Genomic DNA, 19,462 nt, shown 5'->3' with positions numbered 1-19,462 from the left:
GCTTGGACTGCCTTAGGATTTACAAAGGGAAGTACGTCAGGCAGTGGCAGTAGCAAAGCTAAAACTGAAAGGGGTAACAGGTGAATGTGTGCAGGCAGAGACAGTGGGGGTTGAAGATGGGTGGGATTTAACTTCTTGGTCAGTTTAGTTTTCAAACCCTTTTAAAAACAGCCCTGGAGCAGAAAAATTAACATTCAATTAAAGTAGAAATTTAAAAAAAATCAGGATACATTATTAAAAGGGTGCTATCATATTGTTTTTTAAAGATTAGTCAATGTAAAAAAAATAAAAATCTATTTGGCATGTCACTTTAAATAATATATCAAATTCTATAGCTAGTTGCAAGATTAGCCCTTGCTGCGGTGCTCTGTCTGTGCTTGGCTGAGATCCGGCTTCACGGTTCCTACCTCTACTGCTGATTTGGAAGCTCTCATTCTTGATGTTGCTGACTACATGAAGTAGAAGGCTGAAAAGCTTAATCAAATTATTGTAGCATAACGGAGACGCAATCAGTATTATCCAACACCTTTTGAGATTTAAAGCTGGGTTTTTTCTTTCAGTTAGTACAAGAGACTAAAATGTAATATGATTTTCAGATTTGGGCCGTGTTTGTAACTAAATCTTGGACAGTATATAACAGGGATTGGCAACCTTTGGCACGCGGCACGCCAGGGTAAGCACCCTGGCATGCTGGGCCGGTTTGTTTACCTGCCGCGTTCGCAGGTGCGGCCGATCGTGGCTCCCACTGGCTGCGGTTCACAGTGCCAGGCCAATGGGGTCTGCGGGAAGCGGCGCAGGCCGAGGGATGTGCTGGCCGTGGCTTCCCGCAGCCCCCATTGGCTTGGAGGGGTGAACCGTGGCCAGTGGGAGATGCGATCGGCCAAACCTGCAGACACGGCAGGTAAACAAACCGTCCCGGCCCGCCAAGGTGCTTACCCTGGCGAGCCGCATGCCAAAGATTGCCGATCCCTGGTATATAAGGTGATTGGCTTTTGATATCAAAGCAGGATAAACTGTTGTCAGATTGCAGATTAATTTTAACAATTTTGTGCTATTATTAATAATACTTTGCATGTTTTCAACAGCTTCTGATTGAATATCTTGAAATCTTCGCATATATGAATGAGTTAGTTTGGTTCTACTTTGAAAAGAGACAGTATAAAAATAGCAACATGTTAATCAATAAGTCTGTTCTTTCTGTTTACTTTTGTAACAAAAATAAGTGTGTGGTGGGTGGTGATAGTGTTTTTTTTTTTTTTTTTTTTTTTTTTTTTTTAAACTACTGTTAACCAGAGCTATATTAAAGCATTGGCACTATGTGCCTACTCATCTGAGCCTAGCTCCCGAAGTCACAAGGTGTCAGAATATCATCTGTAATTTAAAAAAAATACCAAGAAACCAAATTTATTTCTAGCCCTTGTGGTTGTGGAGATACTCTGATCATGTTTTCAAGTTTAACTGTCACAGTGAATTTTTCTTGACTTGCGGATTGCCTGTAATCCTAGATCCGAAAGAGGTGAATTTGTTTGCTCATCTCAGAGATTCGTTAAGGCTGGAAACCCCAACTGTGCTGTCCCCACCAACACCATCCCAGCATAGAACTGTGTGTTACTATCCTGTCATGGATGCCCCCCAGCAGAATCCTCTGCTTAGTTGGGTAGGGCCTAAGTCCTTCCTTCTCCGGGACACTCAGCCTGCTTGAAGACAAGGAGCAGGGGTCCAGAGATGGGGAGCCCACAGTCTGCCCAGAAGATGACTCTTGCGCAGGTGGGATGGGATTATTGGGAGTGAGGGGCATGTGAGGTATGCTAGGGCCCTGGATTCCTTAATCTAGTCTTGGTGTTAGCTGTGTAGTGACAGCAGTTATGAGAGATGAACCTGCATTTTGTTCTTTCTTGTGTATCATCAGGAGAATAAAATAATGGTACAGAGAACGGAAAAGAGACTTTTATTTATACTTTCTCATAATACAAGAACAAGGTGCCATTCAAGCAAATCTGAATAGGAACACATTTACAGTTTACTCAGTTAAATATAATTAGCTTGTGGAACTCATTACCACAATACCCATGGAGTCCAAGAGCACAGAAAATATTAAGAAGTTATACTCATTATCCAGCATAATGTCTAACATTAAATTACACTGGATAAGAATTAAAAAAGGATATAAACCATTAATCACTAACTGATGGGCTTAAGCAAATTAGTCGATAATTAACTCTTAAAGGGATTCTAACACCCTCCTCAGCAGCATCTGGAATTTGCCACTATCATAAAAAACAGAATCTTGGACTTGATGAACCACTAGTTTGAGCCAGTATGTCAGTACCTAGAATTATTTAGTAAATTACACTTATAGGGCTGTCAAGGCTGATTCCCCACTCTGGCACTTTGAGTGCAGAAGGTGGGGGCCCGTAGGGATTCTAAAAATTAATACTGGCCACTCCAGGCTGGTATTAAACTCCCAAGCTTACAGCTTCTCTCTGACCTTGGGTGGGTAGATGCTGCCACCACCCAAATGCAAAACTCCTTGGAACCCAGGAAGGCGCACTTGGGAATTACTTCCTGTGGGGTATCCTCAAGCCCTTTCATCCCTCCTCCGGGGAAGAATTGAGAAGGAAAACAAAGGAAATTAGCTGTTGCCCCCAGCTAATTAAACAAAATATGCACAAACCTCTTAAGACACCAAAAATTTAATCCTGTTTTTAAAAAAGGTAAATTTTATTAAAAACAAAAAGAAAATACATCTAGAACTTAGGCTTTTCTAGATTTAAAATAACCACTTACATGAATTAAACATCAAGAATAACCTTCTTGTGGTCCAGCTTCCAGGTTACAAGCAAAACAAAAACATTTGAGGCTAGCACAGAGGAGTCCACAAGCCAATAAGAAGTAAACAGAAATAAACCTAATCGCGTCTTCCTGGACATTCCCTAATTTACTTACATATCTGGGGTTTCAGATAAGTAATCTCTAGGTATGATCTGATGGTTTTTCATACCTGGCTTAAAGCTTCTCACAGCATAATTGCTGCCCTGTTCCCCTCTTCCCCGGAGAACCACAACGCACAGACAAATGGAAGCTTTTCCCCAATTTTAAAATGTTCTAGGCCTCCCATTGGCTCTTTTGGTCAGGTGCCCACTCCTTTCCTTTTACCTGTGGGCTTGTTAACCTTTTACAGGTAAAGCAAATAGAGAACAACTACCAAGAGGGAGTCTATGGCTGGGTGTCCACAAAAGGGAGCTATCCCACCTCTCATTTATCACAAGGACCAATAAGTTACATCTGTACAACCTCACTGAAAACAATTAGGTTGCACAAGTGCAAATTGGAGAATAATTTAGTCTGCATAACTTATGCATCATCCACCGTAATAAAGGAAGAAACCAGATTAACTCTGAGCTTTCAGGTAGAGTTTTAACAACGGCGGTCATAAATATGTGTGCATGTGTACTTGTTTCTGTTTGTAAGCTGAACATATTTGACCTAGAATAAATTGATAGGCAATAAATATGAAAATCCAGAATGCCATTTTTAGAGTCACTTTTCTCAGTAGAATAGAGATATTAAAACATCAGAGACAACTTAAAATCTAGCCAATTTAAAAATTATTTTTAAAATAGTTTTAAATACTACATGTGTTCCTGACTCTTTCTGCTAATTTTTGTCATCTTACAATCACACTTTCCTATTTTTAGCATGATTTTCTTGCCTGGTTCTTTTATGAAACCATCCCACATACAGTAAAACGTACTGATTCCAGGAGAAACAGTGAAGTTTAATAGATCTGAAGTGTTATAGAGAAAATATGGGTTATGTACTCAATTTTCCTATTTGTTTTTCTTTAATGATTATAGGGGTTAAAATTAACAATAAAGAAGTAAAAATGACACCTGCCTAAATTTTTTTTTAGGTTGATAGTGTTTCTCTAAACCTCACAGCATCCCTGTGAAGCATGTAATATAGCCACTTTACAATTGGAGAATCTGGGCTTTAAAGACTGACTTGCTTTAAGTGGCACAAAAAGAACTAACACATTCAATAAATCTAAAAGAATAATTTTTGGTAGAGTTGGAAATAAAACTCAGGTTACCTACCTTGATTTTCATACCATGCTTATCACCAAGGTATTTCAGGGTATTACAACTTTTAAAATATATTTTTAACAGGACCTTTATCTCCAGTTTCTTTTTCTTCTATCAGTTTTATCTTTGTGTATTAATGAATTTATTTGCTCTGAGAGCTAAGTTAAATAAGTGAGCTTTGCATTTTGTTCTGAAGGTGGGATGTCTGATGTGTTATAGAAGTTAGTTTCAGAATTGCAGTCCAGTTGTAGGTAAGCTCTATCCACTATCCTCACAATTCTCGCTGTTGTTGTTGACCTTTCTAGTGCACTAGCTGACTGGAGCAGCTATAATTGTATAGAGGGAGGTAGTCAGTTCTTCAGGTAACATGGGCTAATCCAGTAAATGGCTTTTGAATATTTGGACAAAAACCTTGAATTTGATTCTGTGCTGCACAAAGAGCTATGCAGAGAGCCGAATGTAGGAGTGATCTGCTGCTGAGTAGGTAGGATGCTGCATCTTGAATCAAGTGGAAGTTTTTCAGAGTTGTCAGCTTCATTCCTCTTAGATACAGTGAATTAAATAATAAATCATAGTGGTCCCTAATTTGTGGTTCACTGTAGCCAAATCAGTTTAATGGAATAACACTGTCTTCTGGCCAGCTACAGGTAGAAAAAGGCTTTGGATCCACAAAGACCTCAAGGCTATCTGGTGAATCAATTTGATGATTGGAGGGAAGGCACCCTTGATGGAAGGTAGTGGCTTCAGACAACTCACTCATCTTGTGCTTTTAGTACAAAATCATACATTAACATTACTTTGAAATGTAGTTGACTAATACATGATCAAATTCAGCATATTTTCCCTACTTATGCCAGACCTACTTTTGTATCATAATCTTACAGCAAGCAGCTGTTTTTCTGCTTTTATTTTTAACTCTCTTTAAAACTGAATTGATGCATTCTGAATTAATTAGCTTTTTACCCCCAGAAAATTAATGTAATAGGAGTTGAAGAAGAAACGAGCTGTGTTGTAAAGTGGAAGGGCTGTGGAGGGATTGTAAACTTCTTTTTAAGCTTTTCTGTGTTTTTGGTGATTTGAGTTGATGATTTGTTAATATTTTCTAATGGAAAAAATCATAAAATGAAATGTCAAAATGAGCCTAGTTATTTCAGAAAATTAACATTTCATAATTTCTTTATGAAGTCTGTCTCCTTGCTTACAGACAGCCCCGCAACCTGAAGCAAATACTCACCAGCAACCATACAGCACAGAACAAAAACACTAACCCAGGAACCTATCTTTGGAATAAAGCCTGATACCAACTCTGTCCACAAATCTATTCAAGTGACACCATCATAGGATCTAATCACATCAGCCATGCCATCAGCGGCTCGTTCACTTGCATGTCTACCAGTGTGATATATGCCATCATGGTGCCAGCAATGTCCCTCTGCCATGTACATTAGCCAAACCAGACAGTCTCTACGCAAAAGAATAAATGGACACAAATCTGACATTGGGAATCATAACGTTCAAAAACCAGTAGGAGAACGTTTCAACCTCTCTGGCCACTCAGTAACAGATTTAAAGGTGGCAATTTTGCAACAGAAAAGCTTCAAAAGCAGACTCCAATGAGACACTGCTGAACTTGAATTAATATGAAAACTAGATACTATCAATTTAGGCTTAAATAAAGACTGGGAATGGCTGCCTCTAGCGAGAGAGAGCCTTGCACATATTGGTTGGGTGTTAGCTTTCTAACTCCACCAGCCTGTTAGCCACTCAGGCACTCTTCTCTGGGCAATGACAGCCCTGTCTTTGCCTTACAGGTTAACAAGAGATGCACCCTTGTACCTACCTGAGTCACCTTTGAAGCATTACCCTGTGATGTCCAGCCTCTGATGCTAATATTCACAGAAATCCCAGATTCTCTGCCCGCAAAGGAGCAGTGTACTTCAGTTTTACTTTAAACCACCAATCCTGTATAACACACAGCACTTGTAATAAAACAAGAGAGAGTTAATTTAAGAAAGAATAGAGATTCAACAAAAAAACGAGAGAGTGGTAGAAACAAATGGTTACAGTACAAAATAAAATCATAAAATGGGAACTAGGGCCTACATTTATTAATAGTTACCTTTCTCTTCTAATAAAGTAGGTTTTCATTCCCAAAGTTCAGTCTGTTGCGAACTGGCTGGCTTCACTTAAACCAGGATCCAAACTTTCATGAAAAACACCCCCTTTCCACCAGGCGTTTCCTCTTCTCACTCTGTATTACACTGAAACAGTCTTTTGTGTGACTTCATAGACAGGGAGATCCTGTGTGTAATAATGTTCCTTTTTACCTCCAAGAAGTTTTGATTGTTTGCAGTTGTCTCTGATGGTTTACCATTGCTAGTCTTGGGATGGAGCAAGGCTAGACACTTGCGACTTGCATTACATACCCAACTAAGCAGGGAGGAGTGACAACTCCCGCCTGCTCCAGTTGGCCATCACGTATTATTCCACGGTGACTAACTTTTACATCTGAAAGCATACTTTCAATGTAGTTAAATTGTTCCATAAATATTACTTGTATGCACATATCAGAATGATTGAGTTTTGAAAAGTTATGAGCTTTCTGTAGATACCTTACATATTACCCTTGTGAATAAATACTCTAAGATATGTTTGGTGTTGTCAGATCTGAGATGAGAGTTGTTTGCAAAGAACAGGGAGGAACCATTGGCAAGGGGCCTCTGGGTCACACCAGGGTGTTGCATTCATCGGTTATATTCATCTTAACTATTCATTTATAAGATAGACCTGCTGTCCTCACCATATACAGCTTGTGATAAATGAGTCCTACGGGTTTTGGTAGAAGGCTAACAAAGGAAATACATAAGGTATAAATGATTGATCACATGGTATGCTGGGCAAACCACTCAAGAAAGCTTGATTTCTCTTTTTGCATAGGATGTCGAAGAAGGCATGGTTGAGTTTGTATTGATGCCCTCTAATAGAGATATATGTGAAGGTTGAAGCCTGAGCTAGTAGAGATTGAGGGCAGATCTACACTTAAAAAGCTGTGCTTCTGTAGTGCTTTAGTGAAGATGCTACCAAGCAGACGGGAGAGTTAATCCACGTCTGCGAGAGGTGGTAGCTATGTCAATGGGACAAGCTCCCCCGTCAGTATAGTGCTATCTACGCCGGGAGTTAGGTAGGTTGATCAGAAGTGTGGATTTTTCACACCTGTGAGCGATGCTGTTATACTGATGTAAGTTTTTGTAGTGTAGACCTGGCCTAAGTTCCTAAGAAAGGGATGGGCCTGAAAACTCACCATCATGCAGAATGCTACTTTGAAAATGTGGCTCGATGGATAAAATACAGAAAGCACTGAGGCAACTCCTACTGCTGATTTGGGTGAAAAACTACCTCAGTAAGAATAGGTGAGGATGTATTTATGAATATAAAGAAATTGCTTAGTTTTTAAAAAAATCAATAATTTTGTTTCTATTTTAGAAAACTTAATGAGACCCCTTAAGAACTATGGCATTGCATGGTGAGCATATGTTTTACTTTATAGAGTTATTTCAGATAATTTTGTTTTGTATCATGTTTTGAAAGATAAAATTTTGCTTTATTGTTTCAGTATGTCAATGGGTTTCTTGGTAGAAGAGACTGCACCAGTTGTGTGGAGAGGACTCATGGTAATGTCAGCTATAGAGAAATTGTTGAGGCAGGTAAGGTGTTACCTAAAATGTTGTTTGCTTGATAGAAAAAAGCACCTCTATTGAAGGCTGAACTCCAAGTTGAGCAATTATTGAAAGAAATGATCTTAGTATGCACTGTTTGAATGTGTTTTGCACATTAACAATGTGTCAAATGTGTGTTTGTTTTGCACTGCCTTTTAGGTACGGTTATTCATAAGCGTCTGAGCAAAAGGGAAAATATGCTTTATACTAATTTATTTTCTTCTTAATATCAGTCACTTCAGGGGAAATTTCAAAGACTCAAATGGTACTTAACTCCCATTGAAACTTGGTGGGAGTTGTGCTTAACGGTTAGAAAATCTATTACTTTATGTCCAGTTGAAAGTTGCAGGATTCATACACCAATGACAAGGAATGTGCATAAATAAAATAAGCATATCACTAATGTGGAAATGGACACTTGTGAACAATAGTCCAGTGTAGGAGCAGTGTTCAGCATGTCCCTGCTTCAGTCAGATACTTAAACATATGCCTAACTTTAAGCTTCTGAGTAGTCCTAATGACATCAGTGTCGTCAGTGGCACTGCTCATAATTTTCTTGAATGGATGTTAGGAGCTGACACTTTATTTGTGTTAAGAATTAAAATCTCTGGGTATTCCCTTCATTTTGGTTCCTATACATTGAGTTTATTTATTGAAGAATTTAAAAATGGATATCTTCTACTTAACTATGGTGGGCTTTCAACCCCATCGAGGGTTAAAGAATTGAACATAAACATTAGGAAAGATGAAAAGTAAAACTTTCTGCATTTCAGTATGCTCCTCAGACAAGGCTGTGCTAGGGGCCATGCATGCTTAAAGTATTCATCTCCACTGTTTATATCTTTCCTTATTCTTTTTGTGTTGTTTTCAGATTTGACTAAATCAGATGTAGATATTTGAATATGAATACAAGGAACCATGCATGTCTTTAGGATCTACTTTCTTTACATATTTGTTTATTCACCTACCACCCAGAGTGTTTTGTTAGGGTACTCATGTGTATACTATATGAAAATCATTAGCTCTTGTCTCTGTGTGATGCAAATACATCATTAGTTAATGTATTCATTTTCTGGTTTTGGCATTCGGAAGCTGGGTGGCTTTTTTGTTTCTTGACAGACCTATTTTCCCTTCTCAGTATGAATAGAACTATGATGTACTAATGAATTAAAAGAAATGCATTAAGGCTACATGTTTAGACTTTTGCATAGTGGCCCACATTGCTCACTGTTGACATCTATTTCAGGGATTTAAAAAAATACAGCTAGGTGACTGCAAGAGTTCTGCTTGACCTCAGCAAGTTCCTCCAAATCATTTCATTCCCAGCCTGTTCCCATCTTAGTGCTGTTGATTTCCCCTCTGTTTCTAGTACAGGCTTCACAATAGGTCTTTGTGGTTAACATCTCACCAATCAGATAAGCCATAATTTAGGGGGAGGATATTTTTCTGCATTAATAATGTGTCAATGACTGGGACCGGCAACTTCATCCCCCTGGCATGCTGTGTTGGTCAAGATCACAAAAGCGACATAACCTAAAACTTTAGAGATGATGCTCAAGTCAGCACCTGCTTTATTCACAAACCAGTCCCTGGGAGACCAAGGATTTTTGGCAGTCAGAGCATTGCTATTATTTCAATCACTGGTATCTCCAAATGGGAAGCAGATGCCAGTTTCCTTTTCCAGGGTGCTGATAATGGCATATAATGAGTTGGTTGTTACCTAGCAACTAAAGAAGCAGTTGCACTCCAGCAGATCCTTCAGTAGGAATCAGACATAGTTCCGTGACTATGGGGGCATTAGTGATTTCACTGACAGTGGAATTTCGCTTTTGAATGAAGCAGGTTTAAACTGCTAGTGGTTTTTGTTTTTTGGCAAGAATTTTTGTGTGTGTATGGACTAGGTACCCATTAATCCTCCATAAAAAGAAATTGTTGACTTCCTTTCCAGGAAGTAAGAAACTCATAGATCACAGGAAGCATCAGTAGATTCCAGTGCACAGGTAGTTTTTAGTAAATTATCCACCTTGACACATGCTATTTTAATACATTTAAAGGGTTATACATTTTCCTACTCACATAATTACTAGTCAGTCTTGAGATCAGTTTAACTGTAGGGCTGATAGAGCTGTGGTCAGGGCACCTAAATTAGAGAGGAACGTGACATTCCATATTATTATTAAATATAGTAGTGTTCCATCATACATTGGAAATTATATTGTGATGTTTAGGGGCTCTTAAATCTCTCCCTCTAGGAACTGAATTCTCTTAATCTGTCACTGATCAGTTCCAGCCATTAACTGTTGTTCAACAGGATTATTTTTTAGTCTGAGGTTTGATCCTTTGCAGGAGATCAAAATTCTTCTAGTAGTTTATATTCACAATTAATCTCTTGGTAGTTTAAAGCAGGTCCTCAAGAAATAGCTCATTTCCCCCCTTCAGCTACAGATAAACAATCCAAATTACTCTCTTAATCGAGGTTTATAGTATAATATATTGAGTTTAAGGAGCTCCCAGACATTCAGACAAGGAGCTAAAATATTAAGTAAAGTTTCTGAGATAATTAAGTCAGCCAGCTCTGAGACTGCTAATGCAGTTTATGGCATAAAGTAGAAAAAGTTCATAGGCTTTCCCATTAAAAATAGGTAATACTGTTTAATGTTCTTTATCCGTTTCAGAGTATAAAACCTACTTATGCATTCCGGTGTATAGCTTTGCACCATTAAGTACATTTAACAAACTCTTATTTCTTTTTTTAGATACAAATAAACTTGTTCTTTAGGACCTGTTCAGTGCTTCAGAAATTCCAGTGAGGCATCAAAAGGTCTAGGGTGCAAATTCATCATGTGTTGATGGAGCTGGACAACAGTATCGTTGGTACTTAACCACCTTCTTTCTCTTCTCCCCCCCGCCCCCATTTTTTTGAAACCTCTAAGGTTCACGGATATGCAATTCTTATTTTTGTAAAATAGATTTTGTTATTTGGAGAAACCTAATAATACTTAGCACTTACTGTGTATAGCATCTTACACTCTCACATTCCAAAATTCTTTGTAAACATCAAGCCTCACAACAACCCTTTGAGGTAGGGAAACTAATGTTAAACCCATTTTAAATAGGGGACACACAAATAGGTTGTCCAAGGGTCTCATACATAGTATGTAACAGAACCAAGAACAGAACAATGTGATCTGTGTTACAACCTGGCCCACTATCCCTCTGTAATGTCACCTGTATGTTGCAAGTGGATCTAATTACAGGGCCCCAGGTGCTTCCAAGCCAACTGGGTCTGGGCAGTTTCTAGTCACTATTTTGAGCTCTATGTCTGTAAGGCACATTCCCAGGTGCAGACCTCTTCTCTGAGCCTGTCCTTGGGACCTGGAACTTCACAGTTCAGCCACCCCAGACCCTGACTTCCAAAGGTCCACCCCCAAAGCTGTTTAAACACTCTCCCTCATGGCCCCGCCTAGGCTGTGATCACTCAGGGACAACTTGACAGCAAACTAAGGAACACAGGGTTAACAAAGAAATTCCTTAATCACAGTCATTTTCGTCTGAAAATGTACCAGAGACTTACAGCTCTTTGCAAAATAACAGAACCTCTGTAACATCCCCACTCCTGCAGTCTGGTCTCGCCACTTCTGAGAGAGTCCAAGGTTTCTCAGTATTTCAGACTATCCATGTCACATTTCTGATGTTTTTCTTTCTAACTGGTCTTGCTTACATATGACGATGGTCTTACACTATGTCTATACTACAGCTGGCTAACCTGAGCTGCTACCTGTACTGCTGGAGCCATGCTACTATTTTTATTATGTCAGCTTGAGCAGCGCTAGCATGTGTGTTTACCTGCTCGTTCTGGGAAGCATGCTCCCAAATGCAGTGTAGATGTACCCTGAAATACAGAGTCTCTCTCCTTTTGCCATATGCCCAGGCTGAGAAGCTGCAGTTCTATCTGTCACAATGGTGCTGCTGTGTAGAAAATCCTTTGTTCTTAGAGTATTGTCTCTATGGGTGTACCACATCAAGAGGTCAAGATGTGTGTGCAACTGTGCACTCAGGGTCAGAGATTTTTCATCAGCAGTGTCTGTGAATCTATGCCTGTGCCCTAGATGACATCATACTCTGGCATATAGGGAGAGATGGACCTGCCACCACCCCAGTTCTGTCTCAGCTGCCGGCAGCTTGAGACAGAGCATTATGGTGTCCTCTAGCTAGCCCATGGCTTGCTACACCTCTCGCTAAAATTTCTGTATTTCAGGGGTTGGCAACCTTTCAGAAGTGGTGTGCCGAGTCTTCATTTATGCACTCTGATTTATGGGTTCACGTGCCAGTAATATATTTTAATGTTTTGAGAAGGTCTCTGTCTATAAGTCTATAATATATAACTAAACTATTGTTGTATGTAAAGTAAATAAGCTTTTTAAAATGTTTAAGAAGCTTCATTTAAAATTAAATTAAAATGCAGAGCCCCCCAGACCGGAGGCCAGGACCTGGGCAGTGTGAGTGCCACTGAAAATCAGCTCGCGTGCTTCCTTTGGCACATGTGCCATAAGTTACCTACCCCTGCTGTATTTTCTTAGAATTTTCTTTCTTTACTTTTGGTTTAGCACAATTTGTGCTTTTGAAAAGGAGGGTTCTTTCCCCCCGCTTTTTTTTTTTTTTTTTGCTTGATTCAGAAATTTGAACCGTTGCCTCAAGTGCAGGTTATGCCCGTGATCCTAGGCTTCAAAACCTGCCAGACCTGCCTGTAGGTCTTTCCCCCGCAGTAGTGGACATTCAAGCTGCCTTCGCTTCTCAAGGAGTCTCCCATCCCTTCCAAATGTAAGATCCACTCAGGATTTAAGAGCAAATCTAAGAAATTCAGGTAAGACAGGCTCAGACTTCTGTTAATGGAGTGCTTGCTGAGACTCATGGGATCCGAGTCAGGCCCCTGTACATCCAATCCTTGGAGAGCTCCAATGATTGTCTCTCTACAACGATTAGCAAAGAGGAGAAGGCCCCTTCCCCAGAATGGAATAAGGGAAAGTCACTCCCTTGATCTGGGTCTCAGGACTTCCTTATGGGTGCAGCTGAGGCTCCTGTCCTCTCCAGTACTGAGACCACAGTACTGACTAAGAAGACCATGCCACATACTGAGAAATCATCTGGTAAACTATCTAAAGTGATACGTACATTGGCATCAGATTGTGTGTCTTCAAGGACTCCAGAGCTAGGCCTAAATCATTGTTGTTACAACCTCCAACAATCTCACATGAAGGACTTACCACTTGTACTTCAGTACTGTCTCTGGTACCACTAGATATTCTGACTCCCAGGGTTTCCTACCCGGAGTCCCTGGTACTGGCCAGTCTTTTGACCCATGTGCCCTCTCTGGGAGAGCCTGAGTCACTGTTACTGAGGGGTACCAAGAGCCACTCCCCACCGCTACCCTCTCACCTGCTGGAACCTAGTTACCCTCTGCTACCAACTTCAATGATGTCTTGCTGTCTGGTACCGTCATGGCCTCCAGCCTCCAGGCTTTGAGGGTTCACAGATATATTTCTGGACAGTATCAACTTGACACCATCCAGTAGCTTCTTATCAACAGCTTCTGGTACCTATACAATTCCAGTATTTCTTTTGGCTCCCACTACTGACTCTTCCACTGGTACCAGTACCATTTCCCTTCTCTCCCTCCTCCCCCCACCAGTTGACACAGTAGAAGAGTCCTCCTCAGATTCAGATGTGTCCAAACTGGGTACCCCTTTTCAATCTCCTTCACTCAGGGTACATTCTGATGACAAAACATTTAGCAGGACAAGGACAATATTGGGGTCCTGCCCCTTTCCCTTACAACCCACCGAAGTGAGCTTATTGAAACCCCTGGGCCACTTATGGTGACCTGTTCTACAGGGTCCATCTCATAAGAGGGCAGCTCAAGAGTCACAACTGCTGCCCTCTAGTCTTTCTACACAGCAGACATTACAGGGGCAAAAGAGCCACCTGAGTAAAGGAGCCTTCACACAAATCTTCCTCTTCATCAGATGAGGCTGTCATGGCTCCTCCATCTTCTTATGTAGCTGATTCAAGGCCTTTCAGCACCTTATGAGGTGCCTAGGAGAGAGAAACTACATATTGCATTGGAGGAGATACAGGAGACCCAACACTCTTTGTTGGACATCCTTCACACATCTCCTCAGGGCAAAATTTACCTTGACCATCAATGATCCTCTTCTAGTTCCTGCATATTTGGTGTGACAAACCCCAACTACTGTACCGCTTATATGTAAACAGGTGGACAAAAGTACTGGAGGCAGTCCGTGAATGTAACAGATAACATTGGTTCCATTCTACACAATCTGATAAAGAACAAAAATGACTGGGTCTTATGGGATGAAAAAGCTACTGCTCTGCCATGCCACGGTTCAGAGTAGCCAATTACCAAGCATTCCTGTCTGTCTGCATCTTTCTGATGTCTCTTCTTTCTTCATTAGATTGTAAGATTTTTGGGGTAGGGACTGTCTTTCTGGTGTTCGTTTGTACAGTGCCTAGCACAGTGGGATCCTGGACCATGACTGGGGCTCCTAGGTGCTATCATAATAAAATAATTATTATTATTACTAGTGAATTTATTTGTAAAACTCCTGAGTAATGCCAGACTTCTTTTATATAATATATAATTTTATAGAACAGTGATTCCCAGACCCCGAGGGGTCCGCCGTGGGTTATGTGAGGGTCCATCCTTTGAGCCAAGGCCAGAACAGTGTTCCGGCACTTTTGCTGTATGGAGGACTACATTTTGTTCTCAAAATGTTGTCCTCTGCACAGTGTGATCTCTCATGCATGGTGCATGAGAGGTTATGCTGGCGGGGACATTCCCTTGCTGGTGGGAGCATTCTGGTGGTACCGGAAACGAAAGGGGTCCGGGACATTTAGTCAGATGCCAAAGGTGGCGTTGGCAGAAAAAAGTTTAGGAACCACTGTTACAGAACAAATTGTAACAAAGTGCTTGTGACAGGGTGTACCTACCCTGCACCAGCTCTGAAAAGGTTAACTCTGCTTTGCAGGCTGAGGAAGGCCCACCCCTCCAACTCTGCTGGGCATGGTCAGCCTGGAGGCAGAGTATAAAAGGAAGCAGCCCAACTCAGTGTGGGCAGGCTGCTGAAAGGGGAGGACGCAGACTGCAGGCTCTCTGGGGAGCTTCCTATGGCACGCAGAGTTCTAAACGGACTTTGGGCTGCCTGATGAGCCCAGAGAAGAGACTGCACCAGCAGGAGCTATGCCACTTGAGGACCTCAGAGACCCGGGGGAACCGTGGAGCATTGCTGAGGGAGAAAGAGTAGGAAGAAGCCCAGGGGAGTGAGCTGAGGAAACAGTCAGTGTGTTTCAGGATCCTCCCTGCTGATTTGGTGGTGAGCACCCTCACCACCACCAGGGCCCTGAGCTGGGACTTGGAGGAGCAGGGAGGGCCCAAGTCCCGCTACCCTGGGCACCACACCCCTGTAAGTGGCACCCCACTTCCCCATCTGACCAATAGGCCACACAATTCCACGGGGTGGACTACTCTATTGACTCCAGCCAGTAGGCCACGCTGTCCCGGTGGAAGGGCCACTTATTAACTCTGGCCATTAGATCATATTGCCCTGGTGGAAGGGCTGCTTATGGACTCCAGCCACTGGATCACGCTCCCTTGAGTAGAAGGGCCGCTTATTGACTCTGGCCATTGGACCCCGCTGCTCTGGGAGGAAGGGCTGCTTTATTGACACTGGCCACTAGGCTGTACTACCACATTTGATAGGGTCATGAACGAGGGACCTAACCGTCTGCTATACAGTTCTTTCCCTTCTTCTCACCTTTTTTGACCTGTACCTACCCCATGACAGTGCTTTACAAAAATATTGAGAAATAAACAAGTCAACATAACTGTGAAATGTAATAGCTATAGTAGCAATGGTTTTAGTGTAGGGGAAAAAATAAAGCAAAGCAAACTCCAGTATAGTAAGCAACAGACCTTTGCCTATCAAATTACTATTCATGTTGACATTCTGCTGTTATAACATTATTTCAAGTCTGTTTTTACATAAATACCAGTCATTGTTTTGTTGAGAGATGATCAAAACATTGCCGTTACAGTGCATTCCATTAACATAACAGTAGTCATGCAATATTTTTGGTTAGTCATAACTTAGATTCTAGTTACTAAAGCATCCATTGCTTTCAGTGTTGTCATAGCATCAAGTGAAATGCTAAGTTCGTTCCCAACCTTTTCCAGGACAGTACAAGTAATATATATATAATAGGCCCTTCAAAATCCTTCAGTGCCATCACACTTGTACAACGTTAAAGTTACTAATAGCTGTGTTACCAAGGCCTTCAATTGTATTATTATGAAAAGAGGAGAAGGGCCAAATGAAATCTGTGACTTCGAAGAAGTTTAAATCCAGATCTGAACTTTGTTGTTTGGGTCCGTCTCTAATGTATCTGTTACATGCAAGAGATGCAAACAGTTGTGTTAACATAAGATGACCTGCTTGGGTGTATGTGTGTGTTTATTTAAAAAAATAATAGAGAAGTGAAAAAGATAGTATCTGACAGTCAGATGCTTAGTGGGTTGCTAAATTTGAGCCACACAAAAAGTACAGAATTTTAAATTAGTTATATGGGTGTGTGATGTCTCGCAGAAAGACTGCCTGACTTGCTAGACTCATTCTAATGCTATGTTAAAGATAAGAGGGTGGGAAAATATCAGTTTTGTTATATGAATTGTACTTGATGGCAAGATGGACATGAAAAGGTGTGAACTGCTTTCCCAAAACACTGCCAAACTGCAATATAGCATTCTATACATATAAAATGATGGGGTCTAAATTGGCTGTTACCACTCAAGAAAGAGATCTTTGAGTCATTGTATATAGTTCTCTGAAAACATCCACTCAATGTGCAGCGGCAGTCAAAAAAGTGACCAGAATGTTAGGAATCATTAAGAAAGGGATAGATTGCCTTTATTTAAATCCATGGTATGCCCACATCTTGAATACTGCATGCAGATGTGGTTGCCCCATTTCAAAAAAGGTATATTGGAGTTGGAAAAGTTTCAGAAAAGGGGGAACAAAACTGACTAGGGGTTTGGAATGGCTGCCATATGAGGAGAGATTAATAAAACTGGGACTTTTCAGCTTGGAAAAGAGAGAATTAAGCAGGGAGATATGATAGAGGTCTATAAAATCATGACTGGTGTGGAGAAAGTAAATAAGGAAATGTTATTTACTCCTCCTCATAACACAAGAACTAGGGGTCACGAACTGAAATTAATAGGCAGCAGGTTTAAAACAAACAAAAGGAAGTATTTTTTCACACAACGCACAGTCTACCCATGGAACTCTTTGCCAGAGGATGTTGTGAAGGCCAAGGCTATAACAGGGTTCAAAAAAGTCTAGATAAGTTCATGGAGGATAGGGCTATCAATGGTTATAAGCTGGGATGGATAGAGATGGTGTCCCTAGCCTCTGTTTGCCAGAAGCTGGGAATGGATGACAGGGGATGGATCACTTGATGATTACCTGTTCAGTTCATTCCCTCTGGGTCACCTGGCATTGGCCACTGTCGGAAGCAGGATGCTGGGTTAGATGGACCTTTGGTCTGACTCAGTATGTCTGTTCTTATGTATTCTCTGGAGTCCATAGTATGTTTTGTATTGTAGGGTCCCAGAGCATGTAATGCAAAATATTTTTATAATCTAATGATTCTTATTACTATTACTACTACTACCACCACCACCACCACCCCCTTAATGGTCTCTTACACAGATTAAAAATACAGTCCCTGCCCTGAAAATTTTACAATCTAAATTGGGACAAATAGAGAATATTAAGATGACAGAAAGGAGAAATGAAGGTTAAAATAAATAAAAATGAGTCACCCATGGAGAACAAATCTTACAAATTGTAATATTTTAAAAGAGAGGTTCAAGTAGTGTATAAAGGAATAAGTAAATCTGGAGAAAAAGGACAAAGGGCAACAAGCTAAAGCCATATCTACGCTACAGGGGCTATAGTGGTACAGCTGCAGTGGTGCAGCTATGCTGCTGTAGCACTGTAGTGCAGATGCTTCCTACACTGATGGAAGGGTGTCATGCTGTTTGGAATGGCTCACGACAGTGAGTGCCAACCTCAAGGCAGAAACCCCAAACTGTTTGTATGTTCTATAATTAGATTTCACCACCCAGTAACAACTGAGAACTCCTAAAGCACTATGAGGATATGTCTCCACAGCACATGAAAACCCACAGCTGGCCCGTGCCAACCAACTCGGGTTTGCGGAGCTCGGGCTACAGGGCTGCTTCCTTGCTGTGCAGATTTGTTGGCTCAGCCTGAGCTCTGTGACCCTCCCACCTTGCAGGGTGCTAGAGCCCAGGCTCTAGCCTGAGCCCAGAAGTCTACACAGCAGTGAAACAGCCCTGCAGCCTGATATCTGTGAGCCCAAGTCGGCTGGCATGGGCCAGCTGCAGGTGTCTAGTTGCTGTGTAGACACACCGTAACAGTCTTACAGTGGAGTCACAGACAGTCCCATGGGCGTTCCAGTCTATCTTGCGACACAGGTCTATGTGATAGGTGGTCACTTGACTCCCAAAATCATCCCAGTATTCAGTTACTCCCAGTCCCAAAGAACCAGACACTTACCCCTGGTCACTTGTACTCAGATCTCAACCCAAAGACAACACCTGTAGTCAATTCTGTAATAAACTAACTAAAGAGTTATTAACTAAGAAAGAAATAAGAGCTATTTACAAGGTTAAAACAGGAAACTTACACAAATGAGTTACAGCCTTAGATTTAAAAAGCTAATATAAGCTTCTGTAATAAACATCTCTCTATGTCCTTTAAGGCTGACCCATGCCAAGAAGCATGGGGATCTCTTGCTTATGTTTAGGAATGCTTGCCCCTCAAAGTCCAAACAGCATAAAAGATCGAGGTTATTCTTGTCAGGGATTTTTATCCCCTCTCACCTCAGAATCCAAGCTGATGGGATGAGAGTGCCTGCATATCACCTTTTCATGGTTGGGTGGGGGGAGCAATCAACAAAGTCTTTGTTCCACAATGGCCCATTTGGATTCAGTAGTCCTTCCTGGGCAGGAGATAACACCTCTTGGAGTGAACTAATATTGCACACTTGGTAAGGCTTCTCCCATGACTGGGGGGAATTTACAGTCTTAAACATTTTTATAGTTACAGATCAAACATTTAAAGATTACCTTATAACATGGTATACAGCTATTATAAGTAGGATTGATACATGCAGCATCCTACAAGCCTTCCATAAAGTCTAAACAGTAAACACATTGTTATAACTCTAATATCTGTTTCGATAATGCTACCATGCAGGTGAGCCAGACTCATTTCCAGCTATGCATTTGAGTGTTCAATGAGGCCTAGGGGCCTTGGCATGAGCTGTCACCTAGTCTACCAGTGTCACAAAGAGGTTTTTCCATCAACCTAGTGTGACAAAGTTCCTCCTCTATCTTGGGGGGTCCTGCGCTTATTGGCGGATTTTCTTGCCTCAGAGATTCACCATGTGGGTTGGGGAACAGCCCAGAGACCTTCCCCTCTGGAAGAACCCACAGTCCAGGTCAATTGGGAGGTTTGGGGGGAACCCGGGCCCACCCTCTACTCCGGGTTCCAGCCC

At 41.3% G+C, this 19,462-nt stretch overlaps 1 protein-coding gene across 5 annotated transcripts in view; it reads left to right on the top strand.

Annotated features, from left to right (window-relative positions):
• The window catches only part of NUBPL (nucleotide binding protein like), a 148,291-nt gene that overhangs the window by 32,277 nt on the left and 96,552 nt on the right, over positions 1-19,462 (top strand). For 4 of the 5 annotated variants that reach the window (XM_034768689.1, XM_034768688.1, XM_034768690.1 and 1 more), the window contains 2 exons: positions 7,569-7,608; positions 7,699-7,789. The exons of the other annotated variant lie outside the window; for it this stretch is intronic. In XM_034768689.1, coding sequence (XP_034624580.1) covers positions 7,569-7,608; positions 7,699-7,789 — 131 coding nt within the window. The remainder of the gene's footprint in view (positions 1-7,568; positions 7,609-7,698; positions 7,790-19,462) is intronic. 5 annotated transcript variants of the gene reach the window in all.

The sequence above is a fragment of the Trachemys scripta genome, chromosome 4, assembly GCF_013100865.1.
Source record: "Trachemys scripta elegans isolate TJP31775 chromosome 4, CAS_Tse_1.0, whole genome shotgun sequence".
Classification (NCBI taxonomy): Eukaryota; Metazoa; Chordata; order Testudines; family Emydidae; genus Trachemys; species Trachemys scripta.
The sequence above is the reverse complement of the archived record's forward strand: the minus strand, read 5'-3'. Positions and strand labels throughout refer to the sequence as shown.